Below are 20,414 nucleotides of genomic sequence, written 5' to 3' on the forward strand. Positions count from 1 at the left end.
TAGGCCACTGAAGATAAAAGCATCTGGGCCACTGTCACCAGAGACTTTGGTGTCCCTTGCCCAGATGTATGTTTGAAATACTATGTGTAAGAGATAGGATGGAAAATTTGTCCTCACCACCCCCCCATCAAATTGTTATTGTTTCCATATAGGAGTCACTAAATGACACTTTATACCGGCACATTCTTTTTGTATACCTTTGTCTGGGCATCCACGTTTGCCCCTTGGTTTACGAGGACTTCGGCCACATTCACTCTGTCTTCTTGAGCAGCCAAGTGGAGCGGGGTCAGGCCACTCTGAGAAAGAGTCAAAGTACAGTCATCTTAGAAAAGGGAGTATAGCACACAGGCATGTTCCAGCCACAGTTTATGAACTCTAGGACAGGAAGCCTAGAATTGGTATGTTAAAAAAATCTGCAGGATAAGTTTCCATATTAGCACCATGGCAACATTGCTACCTGCAGGCTTCATGAAAAATTTCAAACACCCTCAGAAGTGGAGGGGGTGGCCTGGACCTTGTGTCCTCAGCACAGACTGAGCAATCATCAAGGTTTTCCTACATCTGCTTCATCCAGCCCTACTTCCTGCTCATTCTTTTCTTTGTGGAAGCATTTTAAGGCAAACCCCAGACATTATATCATTTTCCTACTACATACTTCAGTGTTCATTTTTTAAAACTAGAGTCTTTTTAAAAAAATGATATAAAATGATATAATGTCTGGGATTTGCCTTAAAATACTTCCGCAAAGAAAAAAAATTAAATGAAGAAACAAACACAAAGCAGAATCAGGCCTGTAAATACAGAAAACCAACTGACGGTTGCCGGAAGAAAGGCGGATGGAGGGACCGGCAACATGGGTGAAGGGGAGGGGGTGGTCCAGGCTTCCAGTTATGGAGTGAATAAGTCACGGGAATAGAGTCGAAGATACTGTCACAGTGATGTGACAGGACAGAAACGGCAGCTACGCTTGTGAACACAGCATAATGGATAAACTTGTCAAATCACCAAGTTGTACACCTGAACCCAATGTAAGATGGTATGTCAACTATACTCAAAAAATAAGTAAATAAATACCTACCAAACCCCCCTAGAGACTTTTCTTTTGCAAAATTATGCAGGAATTTCAACACATTACCATTGGCATTGGCATTAGCAGAAATTATTAAAAGAAAAATTAGTTATAAATTAAATATGATGATAAATTAATATATGATGACAATATTTTCTCCAACAAATATGAATACCCAAAGCTGATAAATATATTCTATATGTTGCTTCTGGGTAGGAAAGATGGCCTGGGAAATGCAAAATGAATGCTGTATCATGAGAATTTCCAGGTCATTTAGATGGGGTATCTGTTTAATGAGACTGAATATTTGAAACTGAGTCTACCACGGAACACGCAGGCCACCTAGTTGTTCCAATGGCCAAGAAAAATATCACCGAGACTGTACTCCACTTTCAAAATCCTCTGTAGCTGTTAAAGTGTCTTCTCATGAATAATATTTAAGAGAAAGTAACTCGGCGTTAGTGCTTCCAGATTGTTTTCTTTCCCCTAATATGAGCACAGAAGTTAATCTCTGCATCCCAGAGGCCTTCTGTGTCTTCCTCTAGCATCCATGTGATGAGAACCTCAGCCGTCCTCTTTGTCAGAGGAGAGGAGTGAATCAGATGCCAGAGCAGCAAGGGCACAGAGCCCTCGAGATGCCGAACATTATTTATTCAGGACAAGTCATTTGCTCTTGACTTCTTAATAATGTTTACAGGATTTGGGAGGAAGCCCACTCAAACTGTAGAAAAGAGGAAATATGGAAAGGAGGGCAGATGCATTCAATTGAAATCCAAGAAAAATAGGCTGGGGCCAAAACTGGCATCACCCAAACTGACATCATCTGAGAATCATGTCCCCTCTTCTACCTTATTGATTTATTAAGTTTTTATTTTACTTCCAGTTAGTTAACACAGTGCTCTATTAGTTGTAGGTGTACAAGATGGTGATTCAACACTTGCATGCATCAGCTGGTGCTCATCACAAGTGCGCTCTTCAATCTCCAGCCCCTATTTCTCCCGTCCCTCCACCCCGTCCATGTTCTACTTGAGAGGAAACAAATGTTTTTAGCCATAATATTTCGTACAAGTGACATGGTCACTTATTTTAAGTTAAAGACTTTTCAAGACTTCTGAAGATTCTTTACGGATGGTTCTCAGCAAAGTTTGGGGAATGTCTTCTGGCACGTGCCCTACTCTCTCACGTTCCGAAGTCTATGTTCACGCTGCCCCCATGGGTTCCCCACTCTAGCTGTGGCATGGGGTGACTCCCAGCTCTCCTGGGCTTCTCCCTCCCTCCTTGTCTCTCAAAGGGCTCATTGTTACACTTATGTGCACACCTTCTATGTGCTCACCTCTACTAAGAGCATCATAATTCTGCACTAAAATTCTGTTTTCTTGTCTGTCTTCCTCAAACCACTGTGAGCTTGTTGAGGCAGATGTATCTTTAATCTTTACGTAACCAGTGTCTAGCATCTAGCACTTAATCATCTACTAAATTATCAAATCAGAAGACAAAGCAATCACCTTTAGGTAAAATAGGGTAAATAAAGAAAAACTTCCATTTATCTTCATGATTTCCATTAAAAAGATTTTTAAAAAATAGCGTGACGGTGGGGGGGGGGGCGCCTGAGTGGCTCAGTTGTTAAGCGTCTGCTTTCGGGTCAGGTCATGATCCCAGGGTCCTGGGATCGAGCCCCGCATCGGGCTCCCTGCTCGGCAGGAAGCCTGCTTCTCCCTCTCACACTCTCCCTGCTTGTGTTCCCTCTCTTGCTGTGTCTTTCTCTGTCAAATAAATAAAATCTTTAAAAAAATAGCATGATGGTTAAAACAGCCCCATTTGACTTCAGAAGTTACCTGTTAATCTTTTATAAGGTTTCAACCATTGCTCATTTTAAAAATGGCATTTACTTGGAATAAGAGAACACCACCAACTCAGAATATCAACAGCCCTGTTTAAAATTCCATTAGCAGTACAAAGGAATGGAGCTACTTGTGGTCTGCAAAATCCAAGTGGGAAGGTAGGTAGGAACATCAAAACTGAAAGTGAATCGAATAAAATGCTAACACTTCAGTAGTAATTGGGCTTTATGGCCTCTTTTCCTTAAAGTGACCAGGAACTCCTGGTGGCTAATAAGAAAAGAACAAAGTGAAAACAATGAAGGGTTTAGTTCAACATCAATTTTCATAAAAGCTATGTCTCTCTTTTAATATTGATTTTTTTTTTAGCAAGGACATAAAATTTGGTGTTAAGTGGGGAGTTGGGATGGGCAGGTGTTTAAAACTCGGGCAGTTTAGGGCAAATTGACAGAGAACTAACTCTCTGAGCTCCTTATTGCATAATGAAGTTCTACTCATGTTCTGTTTTCACCTCAAGGCTTATTTAATACTTTCTATAGAGACCATGGCAACTGAGAAAGGAAGCGAAGATTTACAAATGCCTTCATATTAGATCATTTCTAGGTGCCGTGAAGTTCTTGCAAATTCCTAAGGCACACAGTGCTAATGGGAAGCCAGCTAATCTGCTTTTTAAAATTTCACTGGAAGTATTTCTGCTGATGTCAAGTTTTTTCAGGAAGGTGGCTGATGACGTCCAGGTTGCCTTGGTTAACTATATCACGTGGTCCTCAGAATTCCCTCGCTAATGTCCAGTCTACCAAAGCAAACACTGAGAAATGCTGAAGTATTTTTAGTCTAAAACTGTCTATGATTTTAAGGTGAATGCAAGGCTGGATATACACTGCAACTAGTTGACTCGAGTATTTTATTTATTTATTTATTTTGACTGCCGGATTTTAAAGAAAAAAAAAGTCACATTGTACTTTGGTATCAAATCTACTGAAAATATTTACCTATTAACCAATTGTTAAGGCCTATATTGTCTCCGAGAGGATTAGTGAGCTATACTATTCTGGGCTCTTAAAATAGACTCAGTGGATGCCAGAATGTACTTCAATTTGAGAAGACCAGGTCTTCTACCTCATTAAGACAAGTTGAATTTTGTAGCAGATTATTGTAAGCCTGGTCTCTATGTTAGTATTTGAACCCTCAAAATTAAAAAACTCAAAAAAAAAGAAAAAAAAAACCCTGATAATGGCTATTTGAAATTGCTCTGTGATTCCTATTAAATCAGAGACATGCATTCCTAAAAGGAATGTTTAAAAAGAAAGATATGAGAAAATCAAATTGTTACACCAGAAAAATATGAAAAAATGTGTTTGCTCTGCAATGATCATAAAGGATTTTCAAGATACTAAAACTGAAAAAAAGGTTTCCCTGTTTTCTCATGTATGTCTTTTCATCTACAGAATGTGTTAATTTACAACCTTGGGAACTCAGATTAGTGCAGAATAACCTTTTCCCCAAATTGTGAGAAGTCCAAAATTAAGATAACTATTCTTTTTCTGCTTTAAGTAGAAAGTGCTGAATGTTATTTCAGTTAATCTTTATGACATCTCTGTGAGGTAAATATTTTGTCTTCATTTACTAGAGGACAAAATAGAAGCTTGGCGAGGTCACATCAAGTAAATCAGGCTTAGGATTCACACCCAGGAGATTCAAAGCTTCTGTGATTCCAAAACACAGGCCATATTTTTGGAAAAAAAAAATTAAGTTACTTGTTATTTGTCATCATAAAACTCTTGCTATCTTGAAACTCTACTCCAATATCTGAGCTATGGGTGTGCCATCACCACTGGGAGAGAAGAAGCCAGGGAGTTCGGATTATCAAGAATTTGGGGGCACTCTTGCCGGCTTTTGTGTTATCTGAAGGGAAGACTTAGAAACATCTGTTCTGTGTTTTGAGCAGATCTCAGACTTAGGTATTAATAAACAGTTCAGCAAGCCCCGTATATGCAATGAGAGGTCGTAACTTCATTAACATGTCTCTGGCCAGTTGTGGGCTGGATTTTTGCTTTGCTTCACAAAATTCTTCACAAAGAGTTGGGATGTCAACTATGAAGGCAGGGGAGTCTGAAAAATTTGGGGAACAGAGGCTTCATCAGTTCCTTGAAACTGCCAATTTACATACGAAGACTAACAACCTTTCCAGCCTATGAATAAAATACCTACTCTAAATTTCTGTTAATGAACTCTCTGAAGGCAGCACTATTTCCAGTATCTGTAATCTCTGACTTAAAACTGGGACAGGTAAGGAGGAAGTGCCCCAAAATGTTTGTGGACTAAATCAACAGGCGACAATTTACAACTTACTACTTACTAGGTTCTGGTATGGTAACAATGTTGCTCTTTGAATTAACATTCTAACAAAATTTCATGTTATTCAAAAAACTTTGTGGACTGCATTTTTAGGGCTATATGTTACTCAGTTGTAAGACTTTACAATTACTGATTTACCATTATCTTACTGCTTAAACATATTTTCTCAAAGTTTTTGCTATAATAAACATTTTGGCAAACATCTTTGTGCAATATTACGCTTTACAAATTGGATTTGACCTGGATTCTTCATGTTTCTCAGTGACCTTTCTGAGAGGTAAGGTTCTGTTGTAAGCTTTGTAGAGAAAAAGCAAGGTTACCTTATTGCTCAGGTTCACGTTAGCATTTCTGCCGAGGAGCAGTGACACCATGTCCACGTGTCCTTCCTGAGCTGCAAGATGGACAGAAGCAATTCCTTGCCGGGTAACCGCATTTGCATCAGCACCATATTCCAGCAGAGTTGTCGCTATGTCCATCTGGTTCTTTTTGGCAGCGATGTGCAGTGGCGTATAACCATTCTGTCAACACGAATCACTTGGTCACATGCCCAGGAACGAGATAAAAATGTGTGCAGTGCACTTTCAAATAGAATGCTTCCCTTTCTAGTGATTTTCTTCGACGGTTTAAAAATTGAGAATCACATAAGCAAACTGATAAATCGCGCTGTGCCATTAATGTATTGCCCTCATCTTCCACATTTCTAAATCAGGAAAACATACTGTGGATGGTTTAATGCAAGAGAAACAGAGTACCACTGGTTTTACAAAAGGAATATAGTAGTTATGTTGGTAGGTGCTCAATCACTACTTGCTTTATTTAAATTGGTAATGAGAGGAAACCCAAGTAGGAAACAACAATCAATATGGGCACGTTTAGAGCTATTATTCTGCCTTTAAAACATCCTTAATGGTTATTTGTTTCGAACAAGTTGAAAAATGTAATGTTCATGGTAGTCAAGATGCTATAATCTACTGTCATAGCCCCGTTGTTTTATTATTATTTCTTTTTGAGTAGGCTCCCAATGTGGGGCTTGAACTCACAACCCTGAGATCAAGACCTGAGCTGAGATCAAGGGTTGGATGCTTAACCAACTGCACCACCCAGGCACCCTCCTCTCATGGCCCCTTTGATTGTCTCTTTTATGAAACCCTAGTTTCTAGGTTATGCTTCAGCTGAACTGGTTTCCCAAATAAGATACAGCTCATGTTTCTGTTTTGTACCACTCTATCAAGAATGTTTTTCCCCACCAGGTATTCGGGGCCAGCATCTTCCAGCTGAAGCTTCAGCTCAAGGGTCATATTCTCATGAAGTGTTTCATCCCCTCCTTACCCTCTTACACCCACCCCAACCTAACTGACTCTAATCAAAGTCTTGGAGATACTTAGTGGCGCTGTTTCCTTTCCACACCTGTTTCCTCCTGCTAAAATACAAATTTGTTGAGGGCAGGTATTGTGTCATATTTGTCTTTGTATCTCTACTAATGCCTCACGGTGACTGGTGAATCCTTAGAATTTGAGTCAGACTTACTAGAACTTTTTGAACATTCTGGGATCCTCATCTTGGCTGACCCTTGGCGCTCAAGGTAGAGGCGACCTAAATTTCTTCAGCAAACTGTTATTTAGCTGTGCCTCAGGATCCCTCAAAGTCCTTTGCTCTAAGAAAGAAAGGTCCCCTATGCTAGGGAGGGGAACTTGTCCTGCCTTACAGTCATTTAAGAGAAATGCAAGGTTATATTTTGACTTGGGCATGAATCTGACTATATAAAATATGCCAATGAAAAATTAGAACAACTTTTTTTATAGAAAAGGAGGTTTAGAGAAAAAAAAAAAGAATTCATGGATTTATATTTGGGAAGATGATCCAAACCTAGACAACTACCAGTCATAATCTTTCCAAGCAATACAGATGGGTCAAAGTCAACACGGAGGACAGTAGGGGCTGCTGTACCACTGATAGGTCAGCCTACAGCAATCAACCCTCATATTTTAAGTCACTAGCATGTCCTAGGAGGAGTGTTTCTCACTTGACAGACACTCTTCCTATAATCAATTGTAGAGGATTTAAGCTGTTGGATATCAACCCATGCAAGTGGAAATGCCACCTCCAGACTCTTCTGAAACCACACTCTGCCAAATGGGATGGGCAGGGTAGAAGATTTTATATCCCTATTTTTAGTTTTGACCTATTGCCATCTGGAAACCCCAGCTGACCCGGGAAGCATTTGTCCCTCTGCACAGACACACCCTAAAGAGACTGCCTTCAGAGCCAAATGTAGAGCTTTGGACTGAGCCCAACTCTACAGCAAGTGATAGGAGGGGGAGGTCTGTTTCGCTCCCATCCCCACCCCTGCCTAAAAGACCCAAATTCACAAAACAGTGCTAAAATAGGACATCTGATTAGTCAATATGTCTAACGCTGGCTACACAGAGTGGTGACAGCAAGGTAGTCTGAGTTTAGCTTCTTACCATGCATCTTATTTCTTTTTGCTTTTGCACGGACATAATCTTCACATTAGTCACTTTTCAAAACCTGAAGGCAGGTCAGTGTCCTCTGAGAGGTGACAATCCTTTTGATTACTTTTAATTCCACCCAAAAATCCTAGGTCCTAAAGAACACTAATCCAGAGAAGCTCTGGCATCTCTGTAATGCATGCTGACTTCAGACAAGTTACTCATTACAAGTGAGGGCTTTATTCTGAGCTCTGTACCTGAGCTACAAAGGAAAGTATAAAGCAAGAGAAAAACAATCGATGGTGTTATTTTAGAATGGGAAGTTCATCACAGAAAGACTTAAAACATGTTTCAAATAATAAACAAATAGTTCACCTTGAGACCTTAAGAAATTTTCTAAATTTCTTAAGTGCTTTCTAATTCCTGGAAAGTCAAATGATTCTTTCCTGTCACACTAAAGGGGACAGATGCATTTATCAGAAGAGAAAGAAAATAGTGAGAGATTCAACTACAGAATTATCTTAAATATTTTTCTCCCCTTGATACAGAGGACAAAATGCTTGCCAAGTGTACTTTTGCATTTCAAGATGAAAACAAAAGGAAATGCAATTTTAAACGACCCAAAGTAATATATTTATATCATGCTTTATATTTTTTCTAAGAAATTTCACCATCTCTATCTACTGTTCCATATCAATAGATATATTGCATATTTTATGAAAGAGAAATCTGACAAATGACAAGTTAGGGCTCACTATCCCTTCCACAAGTACCCAGGTTATCCTCCTTCTAGTGCAGGGTCCTGCCTCAGGAATTAGATCCGGCTAAAATGGATTACAGAAGCCCATCTCCTTTTCCAGCACCTTTCCTCCTCCCCCATTACAAGATCACATCGTGTTTCTAGGACACGTATGAGTAAGAAAATATGTTGGCAATTCTACGAAAGAGAAGAAAAGGCAAGAAAGCATCACATACCCTAAGAACCAAGCATGTGAATTGAGGAAGAGTTCACACTGAAGTCACTGTTGTCATAGCCTCCGGCTCAAATCGGGCCTTACTGAGCCTTTGTCCCCCATTTTCACCACTATCAGATTTAGAAATGCTAAAGCTTCCCTGGGGTATAGGAGGTTCTTTGCTGACCCTATATCCATTCTCCCTCCTTCCTTAACAAAAGTGCCTTGGCACTGTGCCCGGTTGAAAAACTACACTTCCTAGCTTCCCTTGCAGGAAGAGGTGGCCAATGAGACATAGGAGAAAGGGCTGGGTGGAGCTTCTGGGAATGCCCTATTGTCTGACTTTCTTTCTTGCTTGTGGCTTAAAAAGAGGGCCTGGCAGTCTGGGTAACAACAATCTCTCAAAGGAAAGTCCAAAAAAAAACAACAAAAAAAAAAACCCAAAAAAATCACAAGGAACTTTCCTTAACACTCTGGAAACACTGAACCAACACCAACAACTGCCCACCTCCAGAGTGTTTATAACCTGAGAAAAATAGAGCCACATCCATTTATTTATTTTTTATTTTTTTAAAGATTTTATTTATTTATTCATGAGAGACAGAGAGAGAGAGGCAGAGGGAGAAGCAGGATCCCAAGGAGCAGAGAGCCTGATGCGGGACTCGATCCCAGGACCCTGGGATCATGACCTGAGCCGAAGGCAGACGCTTAACCATCTGAGCCACCCAGGCGCCCAGAGCCACATCCATTTAAACAACTGTAGCTAGGTCTCTTCCAGTAGATGACGCCTATCCCTAACTGATGGAACAGGCTTTGCTCAGGATCAAAGCCTAGAAGCTCCCGACGAGGATCACTGCCCCAGAGATGGCTTACGGAGGCTCCTAGAGGGGCAAGTGCCCCGTGGCAGCAAGAATTAACATCTCATCTCATGAAAAGTCTGTTTTTGACTGGCTGTAAAAGCTACGCCTAAGGCTAAAGGGATGTGATAACTCTTTTCAACCCTTTGTTAAAGATGTTCTGCAGACATGAAAACATGGAGTCTTGTTTGACAAATATAAAGCAAGAACCTAACTGCAAATATACCAACTACTGATCTATTTCAGAGTTATTCGTGGACTGAAAGGCAGAATGTATGGATGGAAGGGTGGACTGCACTCCATTTTGCTTCACTTACTGCTTTATGAATCTTGTCCATCCTAAACTGCTTGGCACAAGTTCTGTCAAAGTTATTACTCTCATGTGAGGAATGAATTGTTTGCTTATTAATTATTCACTGGTTGCCTACCAAGAACCTGGGGTTATTATAACATAACAAAAGTGGCCCAGGCTCAGAAGGATATTAAAATATACTGAAATGAAATAGACAATCATTAAATTACATTGTAATTTTTTTCACTTTTCACATTGTGATAAAATATACATTACATAAAACTCACCATTGTCACCATTTTGAAGTGCACAATGTGTGCATTGTTAAGTACATTTCACATTGTTCTCCAACCATTACCACTGTCCATCTTCAAATTGAAAGCCTATCCATTAAACACCAACTCCCCATTTCTTCTTCCCTTTGGGCCCTGGCAACCAGCATTCTACTTTCTGTCTCTACTTGACGAAATCACACAGTATTTGTCCTTTTGTGTGACTGCTTTATTTCACACAGCATGGTGTTTTTGAGGCTCATTCATGTTGCAGCCTGTGCCAGAATTTCCTTCCTTCTTTTTTTTTTTTTTTAAAGATTTTATTTATTTATTTGAGAGAGAGAGAATGAGAGAGAGCATGAGAGGGAGGAGGGTCAGAGGGAGAAGCAGACCCCCCGCTGAGCAGGGAGCCCGATGCGGGACTCGATCCTGGGACTCCAGGATCATGACCTGAGCCGAAGGCAGTCGCTTAACCAACTGAGCCACCCAGGTGCCCCGAATTTCCTTCCTTCTTAAGGCTGCATAATACTCCATTGTAGGTATGCATCACATTTTATTTATCCATTCATTCTTCAGTGGATAATTCCGTTGCTTCCACCTTTTGGCTCTAGGGAATAATGCTGCTATTCATTTTTAAAAAGATAGGGGAGGGGGGTGGGGGGATGGGTTGGCCTGGCGATGGGTATTAAAGAGGGCACGTTCTGCATGGAGCACTGGGTGTTATACACAAACAATGAATCATGGAACACTACATCAGAAACTAATGATGTAATGTATGGTAATTAACATAACATAATAAAATTTTTAAAAAAGTAAAAAAAAAAAAAAAAAGATAAAGCTTCACCAAAAGTCGAGGCATGGCTTTATGATGGAAAAAAATGTTTGTCAGGATCAGAAACTATGGGGGGAAGACACATTTAGATGAAAAGCAAATTTAGGGGTATGATTCTGAATTCTAGATCTCACTGAGTACAATTCTGGAGAGGATGGGGCAGGAAATAATTAAGACATAGATGTAAAGAGGTCCTGAGGAGAAATACTTGTCAAAGTTAACCTACCCCCTAAAAGAAGATACCTGAAAACCTTCTCTCTTAAAGTCTTCAAAGCATTCTAGAACAACCCCTTCAGATTTGATTACAACCGATATGATGTAAGCACTAAGGTTAAAGAGAGCACCAGAGCTGCCCCAAAATGGCAGAGTAAAAAAAACCCAAAGATGTAAAAAGCTTAAAAATGCTAAAAGTTCCTTCAACAATAGTGTTGAGTAAAAGCACAGGACAGCATTAAGTTGTGGTTTGTATCATTCCAGTTTTCTCAGATCACAGCCACCTGTTCAACAGAGAGCTTATTAAACCAACAGTGTTCGATTAACCTATCTTTAAGTAACCTCTTCTTTATGATTTGCCCCTCAAGTCAGCATGTCCAGGTAACTAGGAAGCCATATACCCTACATATCTCTTTTCTGAGAAATGTAGGTTGTCTACTGGTCAAAAATACTCTAACAAGAGGAATAAAGATTCCCCTTAGGAATACTAAAAATGCGTAAATAAAACCTCCAAACCTATTTTATTAAACAAAAATAAACAACTCAGAGGCAATGTCTTATGGCCAGGAAAATATAACACATTTTATAACTTTGACAACTCAGACTTTCTTACTCCCTCAGGCTGTGCTTATGTTTTTAATCTGGCTGAACAGTACCTCAACTTCTTTTCCTTCACAGGCCCCAGGATGTCCTGGATTTTTAAGGAAAATCAATTAGCAAGTGAGGATTTATTGAGCATCTACCACACTATTGACCGAATAGCTGAAGGCACAGATTTCCCGAGGCACTTCTGTGTCCGTGACTTCTCCGTGATGTCTAAGGTGGAGGGTGCCACATGAGCAGCAAAGGGGATGGACAGACAGAGACCGGCAGACGCTGCCCACCAGCCTCCCCAGGCGGGCCAATCCCAGGTACCTTTGCGGCCGCGTGAGGTGAGGCTCCTTGGTCCAAAAGCAGGAGGGCCACTTTCTGATTATCGTAATGTGCAGCTACATGCAGTGGAGTTAGCCCGCTCTGAAAACACGTGCAGAGAACAACAACCAGCGTCAAAAGTGTCTTAACAGCAGAGGCCTGGATATAGGAGATGGGGTTAGTTTGGGTTCAACACAGAGTGCAATTTACATTCCAGTTTTCCCAGTGCTTGGACCCCAGCATTCACCTCCTATGTCCAAAGGGATCTTCATCCTATGAGACTTAACTCTGGCCTAGTCCTAATTTGGGTGGCTGCTGGTGAAGGAGCAAAGGCTTGTTTGGTTACCCTGGAAGTGGCCTGTTACAGGGCGGTCAGCTCCATACCTTCCCAGCAGCATCTGGAGAGGCACTTTTCTGTAGCAGGAGATTGGCTACTTCCAGCTTCCCGTATTTCGCTGCCACATGAAGGGGAGTAAATCCTTTCTGAAATAAGAAACATAAAAATAATGAACAATAGAAATGACACAAAGACATTGCTTTCTAATGAATTATTCTAATGATGAAGCATGGTTAAGCCTGCATTGAAGGACCAACACAGGAAGATGACAGCCCGAGTCCCCTTATCAACAAGGAGGAGCAGGATATTTAATCTTTCTGTCTCTGTTGACTGAGCCACAATATGCCACTAACTCTGGGACTTCTCAGGCATCTGACCAGCGGAGAGCTGGATCTGGGGTTTATTCTAGAGCTATTTTGGCGTTTCATATTTTGGGAAGAATAGGTTCCTGGGTCCCAGGCCCAATTTGGATTTGGAGGGCTTGGGAAAATCCAGGACAAGTCTGGACCTCCCAGGATCTCACATCACCAGACTGGAGCCCTTTGTGTCTTCTTCTCCAATTTCTGCGTGTATACACGTTATCTTTAGGTATGCTCTGGTCCTCAGGAGTAGAAGTCAGAGATTCTCGCATTCTAGCTAGCACAGGTGAACTGAATAATAACACATGGTTCCAGCCCAATCAATCTGCAAGAGTTGGGCACTGAGAGTTGAGTAGCTGCTCTTGCTGCCTACTCCCACAAGGATCCGGGCATCCACCAGTCAGTCCGCATCTGCTGTCATGGAGGGTCCCCAGCATGAATCAGTGCCTGGAGGGTCATCAGCATATTTGACCTCATGAGACTAACACCGACAAGAGCCAATGGGCAGCCGGCATGGCGGGAGGCCTAGGGCACTCGAAACTGCATCACTCATTACTCTGTTTCAGATATTAAATGAGATCCAGGAACTGTGCATCTCAACTCTACTGAAGAGCCTAAAGAATCTCAGGGGGTGAAGTTGGAGGCAGTCATCATGTATTCAGATAGTTTTCTACGTATTTCCAATTATTGTAATCGTCTCGTGTATTGATCTCTGCATCCAAATATGAGAGCGAAAGACCCATTTCTAGCTTTCTAAGACATGCCATAGGCCGGTTCATCTTTCTATCACACTCACTAGGTTTACGTGGCATCAGCAAAAAGTGAGCTCTAAATTTTGCAACCTGCACCTGCACAGCAACCGAGTGGTAGGTTATTGCTCTGGGGCATCAGAGCTGAGATTTTAAAAATCAGACCATTCACCATACAAGACAACAGCAACAAAAGAACAACAACAAACAAAAATAACCCAAGAAAAATTCACCTCCTGATTTGAAAGTGGTTTGTATACTTGGCCTCAGTTGTAAGGAGGATGGATGTTGGGGGACACAGCAGGATTCCAAGACTCACTTTCATACCTTTGTTGTTATGGATAGAGATGCGCCATGATCCAAAAGGAATGCAGCTACATCCTCATGTCCCTCTCGGGCCGAAAGGTGGAGTGGGGTGTACCCAGAAGTCGTGGCTGCATTTGGAGATGCTCCTTGCTGCAACAGCTGTTGTACGATATCTGCCTTCCCCAGTCGGGCAGATATGTGCAGTGGGGTTTGGTCATCCTAAGCGGCAAGGTAGAAATACAAGGTGATTAGCTGAGAAAACAATGGTGACATTGTGAGACATTCAGCAAACTCTGCTTGGTATCAGAGGCTACCTTCAATTCTCTGATTCAATGCTAAAAACCATCTCATCTTTTTCTTTAACGTCCAGAAAGGTGAAGATGGTGGGTCTAAGCCCCTTCAATACCTTTCGAGTAACCTATTAGTATGAAAAGTATGAAAGGCAGTTCTGTCTATAAATTATCCCCACTAGTACCTGCCATACTTTACCAAAATTTTAACCTCCAGTGGCTCCTTTTTTGGGAGATAAGGGAATGAATCCTAGTAAAACACAAGTAACTAGAAAGGGGATTATACCTCTGCCAGCTATTAGGCCCTCATATGGAATGAATTATTTTATTGGTACCACTTTGTCATAGTCAAAAGCACAGGGGGTGCACAGGTCTACCTGCACAAAGGCTCCCAGCCCAGAGGGCTGAAAGCCAGCCCACCCTCTGCTTGTCAAGCATGGGCTATATCTGCTTCAAGGAGAAGGGCCCCTTATTATACTTTACCCCCAGGCATGAGGCACTAAATCTTGCACCCTCAGGGTCTTATCCCCAAGGGGGAGAGGCATCTTTTCCTAGTTTGCCCAATGATGCCCTGTGGTGGCCATCCAAAGGGAAATCCCACACTTGAACGGGAAAAAGTTCAGGTAAGTACTTCCTGTAGGGAAGGTAGAGAGAAGTAGCTGGAGAACAGGAGATGGCTTTGAAAACCGAAGTAGGATGAGAGTCAAGGCCAAAGCAAGAGCATCTATGTAGGAAGTATAACAGGAATTGGGGGAGCCACCAGAAGAAGAATACTGAAACCAGAAAAAGATACTTGCCACAGAAAGATCTCCCATAACTCTCCTCCTGCTACCAAGACCACTGCACATTTGCTGAGCATCTACATGTCCCAGGCTCTGTGCTAAGTACTCCACCTACATTCATTCAGAGTCACACCAATCTTATCACTAGCAACTATCAGTATTCTCAGTTTCTGTATGAAGAAACTAGGAAAAGAAATGTGCCACAGAGATGTTAATTAAGTTGCCCAACATTACACAGCTAGGACGTGGTGGGTCAAGATTTAGACCCAGGCAGTCTGGCTGAGGAAGTCAGGTTCCGAATCATGATACATACTGCCTCCTTAACAAAATAATCACTCTAAATTTTGTCTTCCATTTCAGCTTGTGGGTGACACCATTCCCTAGGTACAATGCTTGATACGGAACCAACAACACTCAGAAAATGAGGTTTCTTGTAACCCACGGTGGAGTACAGCCTTTCTTATCCATTGCACTTTACTGATTAAGTGGATTGAACCAATCTCTTTAGATCAGGGGTGAGAAAACTACAATCCAGGGGCCAAATCCAGTTGCTGCCTGTGTTTGTAAATAAAGTTTTATTGGAACACAGACATGCCCATCTGCTTATGCAGTATTGCCTATGGCTGCTTTTTGCTCCAGAACGTCAGAGTTGAGCAGCTGTGACTGAGATGGTGCATCTGGCAAAGCCTAAAATATTTACTCTCTGGCCCTTTATAGAAAAGGTCCCCAGATCCTCTGTAAAATCCACCAACTGGCACCACAGTATATTGGACACTCAAAGTGTGTGTCTGATGCTCAGGATGTTACAACCTCGGTGCTCATCTGCAGATTTCATGCTTACAATGATCTAGTTGTGTTTGTTCCCACACTAGTAAGTTTGTACTAGTCACCTTACTACTCTGTGCTATACTTGCTCTAATTACTTTAATTATATAACCACACAATATGTTAGCAGGTAAAACAGGAGTATGAAAAGGAAGGCTTAATTTTTCCCTAAGAATACTAAGTTGAAAGCTTTGGAGAGTGTTGACAGAAGTTGCTAAAAAACAATTGTCAAATTAGATACAGGTGAGGTGGCTAAATACATTGGGGGAATATTATAAAAGTCTAGAAATATTCTGTATACAAACTGCTTCATACATGTCTTGGTTTTCTTTCTTTTTTTTTTTTTTTTAAAGATTTTATTTATTTATTTGACAGAGACAGCGAGAGCAGGAACACAAGCAGGGGGAGTGGGAGAGGGAGAAGCAGGCTTCCCGCTGAGCAGGGAGCCTGATGTGGGACTCGATCCCAGGACCCTGGGATCATGACTTGAGCCGAAGGCAGCTGCTTAACGACTGAGCCACCCAGGCGCCCAGTCTTGGTTTTCTTTCTACCTAACTTGAAACTAGAAACTGCACACCATGCAAATAAATGTATATTTATATATGAAGGTTAAATTAAGTGGCTAAGGCGTTTACATGTTTATTTATGATTCCTGACCTGAATTGCCATTTTGATAACCAGACCAACTACCCATCTCAATAGTGACAGGTAAGTGGGTTTCTTCTGGAAGTTAAACACCAGGCAGAGAATGAAGCACTCAAACTCAACCCTGACATTCTTCTACATAAAGGCCCATCCCTGAAAGCCATTCCGATTCAAGTCTCAGGGTTTATAGCTTCACAACTTATGAAGAAAAAGTAAAAACTTCTTTTTCCTTTTATGGCTGTGACAAGTGACACAGAAGTCAACCAAAAGAGTTCAATCACGCTTCCGAATTGGGCTTGTTCTAGAAGCTTTGAGCCTAAGGCCTTCTCTGTGGAGTGCGAAGAACTCTGGACCAAGTCTCGGTTTGGTTCCACATCTGCTAGGGGCTAACAATATGCCAAGGACACAGAGTTCTTTCTGGCACAAAGTTCTTGTTCCATTTAATTTTGTCAAATAATTGAATGGACAAATGTGTTGGGGTTTTTTTTTTTTTTACAATATCACATGGATAGAGACTTTCATCATTATTTTATAAAAGTATTCCTGGAAGAGAGCAAGCATGTGTTTAAAGGTTGCAATTAAATCAAGGGTTTTTTCCTCAACAGCACACACTTTGATGTGTTACACGTACCTTGGCTTTAGCTTCTACCTGAGCTCCGTCTTGCACCAGATACCTCACAACTTCGGCTTGGCCAGACCGAGCCGCCATGTGCAGTGCTGTTTCTCCTCTCTGGGGGACAGGAGCCAAAGGTAATTAACTGCAGCTCTCAAGAAGGGTGGCATGTCTTATTTGCATAAAGCTTATGATGGAGGGCTTTTTTTTTTTTTTAGGTAAAAAATAGTCCCAAGTACTTCCTTATTGAAAACGAGGAAAGGTAGGAAATTAAATACTCAAGAAGTTCACATCCAGCTGATTCACTATCGAAGGACTGCTATAACACTGGGGAGCCCAGTCTCTGTCAGTGTCAGAAGTGTTGCTCTGTGTGGCCTCCTCAGGGCTCGAGAGCTGAATGCTCACTGGAGCCCAGCAGGAGAGGAGATGAGCGAAGGAGGGCACCTGGGGATGCTCCACAAGAGAGCCCCACGCCTCGCCCATGGGAGGTCACTGCCTCCGGATACGCGGACGGATTCAGTCGCCGTGCAGGATGCCAGCCCTGGCAGGCCACACCTTCCTATTTTTCAAAAGCAGTGGCGGTTTTGATGTATACTTCTTAAGCCTGGACCACAAAATCAGAGTTGCTCCCAGAACAAAACAAAAACCCAAATCTTCAAGGGCAACATAGACACCCCTGAGGGCCAGACTCGGCTGGGGATGGCTGGTTTGCACTCTCTGCTTTATCTCAGCACACCAGTATCCTAGTCTTTGCATAAATTGAATTCATGCTATCTATTCATTTATTTAATAAAAAATGAAAACCACATAAAAAACATGGAGAGACAGAAATAAAAAGTCACAGAAATCAAATAGATTCTCTCACACCACTGATACCCATCTACAAATTCCATTTATAAATCAAGCCTTGCTTTACAGGATATCCACCTCCTTGGCGGGATATACAAAGACACATTTCACATGTAACTTGTTACTATGTTTACTGGTAAAGCATTGGGGATAGAGTTTATCATATTATCCAGGGTCCTCTTTATGAAGTGAGTCCTTCACTCTCTGGCATTAGTAACAGAAAAGATTACCTGTCAGCTGAGAAGCTGGTCTGTTGCTATCTTGTGGATGTGTTGATTTGGGCACCAGAAGACAGAGAGCCTTACTGGAAGCCCACCCTCAGGGGAGTGTGCAGGACCTTGCGGCTGGCCCCTTCTGTGCTAGAGTGTGGTTTATTTGATTTTTACTGCTTTGGTGCTCATGAGTCCAACTAGGGTTCTTAGGCTTGCAGTCTGTTATGCTAATAACACTATGATGTCAAACTTAAAAGTCCTGTAAAATAATGTCAAATGCCACGTGTAGATCTAGGGTGAGAAATCACTTCTCTGATACTTACTCTGATATGAGTCTCATGGTTCTGCAGAGGAATGATTAGTGTGGAAAAACAATATCACCCAATAATCTATGAACATGGATTTGCTATAACCATGGGTTTGCTATAACATGGTGAAGCACACTAAAGAGAAAAATTACTTTGATTTTACTTGAAATTACAATAATGATAATTTGAAGTGCTTCCTCAACATGAAACACTTCCTAAATACTGCTATTGTAAAAAAAAAAAAAAAAAAAAATTCTTCTCCCCCCCACAAAAGCTATTTTTCAGAGCATAATGTCCAATAGTAACATATCTGTAAGGTTAATGCACACAACCCGTAAGCCCTAACAATTTGTGACCAGCTAGCAATTGAATGGATCTTGCCTTCGAAGTAAAGGAAACCAGAGGTATTCTCAAATTTTGTCCTTTTAAGCAGTCACAGTAAATAGTAATTAATTTAATTATAATAAAAAATATGTAAATAAGAGCAATCTTTACCAGTTTCTTAAATATCCATAATTGGACCTTCTTTCTTTTTTTTTTTTTTTTAAAGATTTTATTTATTTGACAGAGAGAGACACAGCGAGAGAGGGAATACAAGCAGGGGGAGTGGGAGAGGGAGAAGCAGGCTTCCGGATGAGCAGGGAGCCTGATGCGGGGCTCGATCCCAGCACCCTGGGATCATGACCTGAGCCGAAGGCAGACGCTTAATGACTGAGCCACCCAGGTGCCCCTGGACCTTCTTTCTTAAAAGGATACTTACCACATTGGTAGTGTTTGGTGAGGCTCCATGATGCATTAGTTGTGATACGATATTTACATGCCCCATGAAGGCAGCAACATGGATTGGGGTAAGGCCCGACTAGGAAGAAAAGAGTTTGAAATGTTGTGATCTTATCATAAATAGGTTTTGTCTGCCTGCCTCCCTGCCTGCTCCCCACCCACCCACCCACCCACCCACCTTAACATAACCACTTGAGTGATCAGATCAGAAGACATAAGGACATTGCCTATTATGGGCACAGATTCTATAAGATAATGTATCAGTACCTGATCATCATTTCCTTAAAGCAGGTTCAGTGATTATGAAAGACCTATGTCATATCCACTAAGGAAGAAAGATTTCATGTATTTTATAAAGATCCATGAGAAAAAATTAGAGAAAAATGACTTGAAGTTTTTTTGCCTTTGCTACCAAACCTTCTTTATGCATATAATTATGTGTGTGTGTGTTGGGGGTGGGGAGAGAGCGGTGTGCATGTGATTACATACATATTAGTAAAAAGTTGACTTTTATTTCAGATCTCATTTTGGCCTTTAAAAATGATTCCCATGCACTAAGAATCAACTGATTACATTATACACAAAAGAGCATGGTACTTAATGCCAACTTTCTAATAAATGAGCAAATTGGCATTAATAGCTTTAATCATTTAATTTTTTAATTTTAGGATTATAAATTAATATTTATAGTTTTATGACATGATTAAGGCAAATAATACAATGGTCACTAGACCAGACTTTAAATGTTATGTTTGTCTCAATCCTACACACACACACACACCCATAACATTTGTGCTTTTTATGTGAAATGATGCCATTTGTAATTTTTTAGAATTTCATTCCACTTGCAACATGAACATCATTTGGTAAAAATATTTTAAAATATTTAATATGGCTAGAAAAAGCTAATTTTTTTTTTTTTAAAGAGAGTGAGAAGGAGATACCAATCACAACAGAAATTTGAGAAATGTCAAAAAATGTCAAAAAAATACGTGAAAGGAATTCTGCCTAATAAAAGTGAGGTAAAAGGCAGAAGAGAAAGAATTCTGGTTGCCCCGCCTTCAAATAGTGGGAACGGAGGAAACTGGAGAAAAGAACTGTGTTGTAATTTGGCACTTTCTTCCATCAGCAGGGGGAGTCATTAGAACATATATGCAGGGCCAAGCCCTCATCTCGGTCTGCCCTGCCTTTGAAAGCTCCGAGGGAGTACCTACAGGCCTGGCAGCAGTCCCTGCTCAGCGGCTGACGTCTCTGGATATTTATTCAAACATCAGTCAAAAAAATTTCATTTCAGAGCCCATTCTGACCTTTAA

General features: G+C 41.1%; 1 protein-coding gene across 1 annotated transcript in view; it reads right to left on the reverse strand.

Annotated features, from left to right (window-relative positions):
* LOC118019981 (ankyrin-3) overlaps positions 1–20,414 on the reverse strand; it is a 331,347-nt gene that overhangs the window by 132,870 nt on the left and 178,063 nt on the right. Inside the window, exons 12-18 of the mRNA XM_035019746.1 lie at positions 19,082–19,180; positions 16,971–17,069; positions 13,819–14,016; positions 12,431–12,529; positions 12,050–12,148; positions 5,586–5,783; positions 198–296 (exon numbers count right to left, since the gene is read on the reverse strand). Coding sequence (XP_034875637.1) covers positions 198–296; positions 5,586–5,783; positions 12,050–12,148; positions 12,431–12,529; positions 13,819–14,016; positions 16,971–17,069; positions 19,082–19,180 — 891 coding nt within the window. The remainder of the gene's footprint in view (positions 1–197; positions 297–5,585; positions 5,784–12,049; positions 12,149–12,430; positions 12,530–13,818; positions 14,017–16,970; positions 17,070–19,081; positions 19,181–20,414) is intronic.

This window comes from Mirounga leonina, unplaced genomic scaffold (assembly GCF_011800145.1).
Source record: "Mirounga leonina isolate KUSES-001 unplaced genomic scaffold, KU_Mleo_1.0 Mir_109, whole genome shotgun sequence".
In the NCBI taxonomy this organism is placed as follows: Eukaryota; Metazoa; Chordata; class Mammalia; order Carnivora; family Phocidae; genus Mirounga; species Mirounga leonina.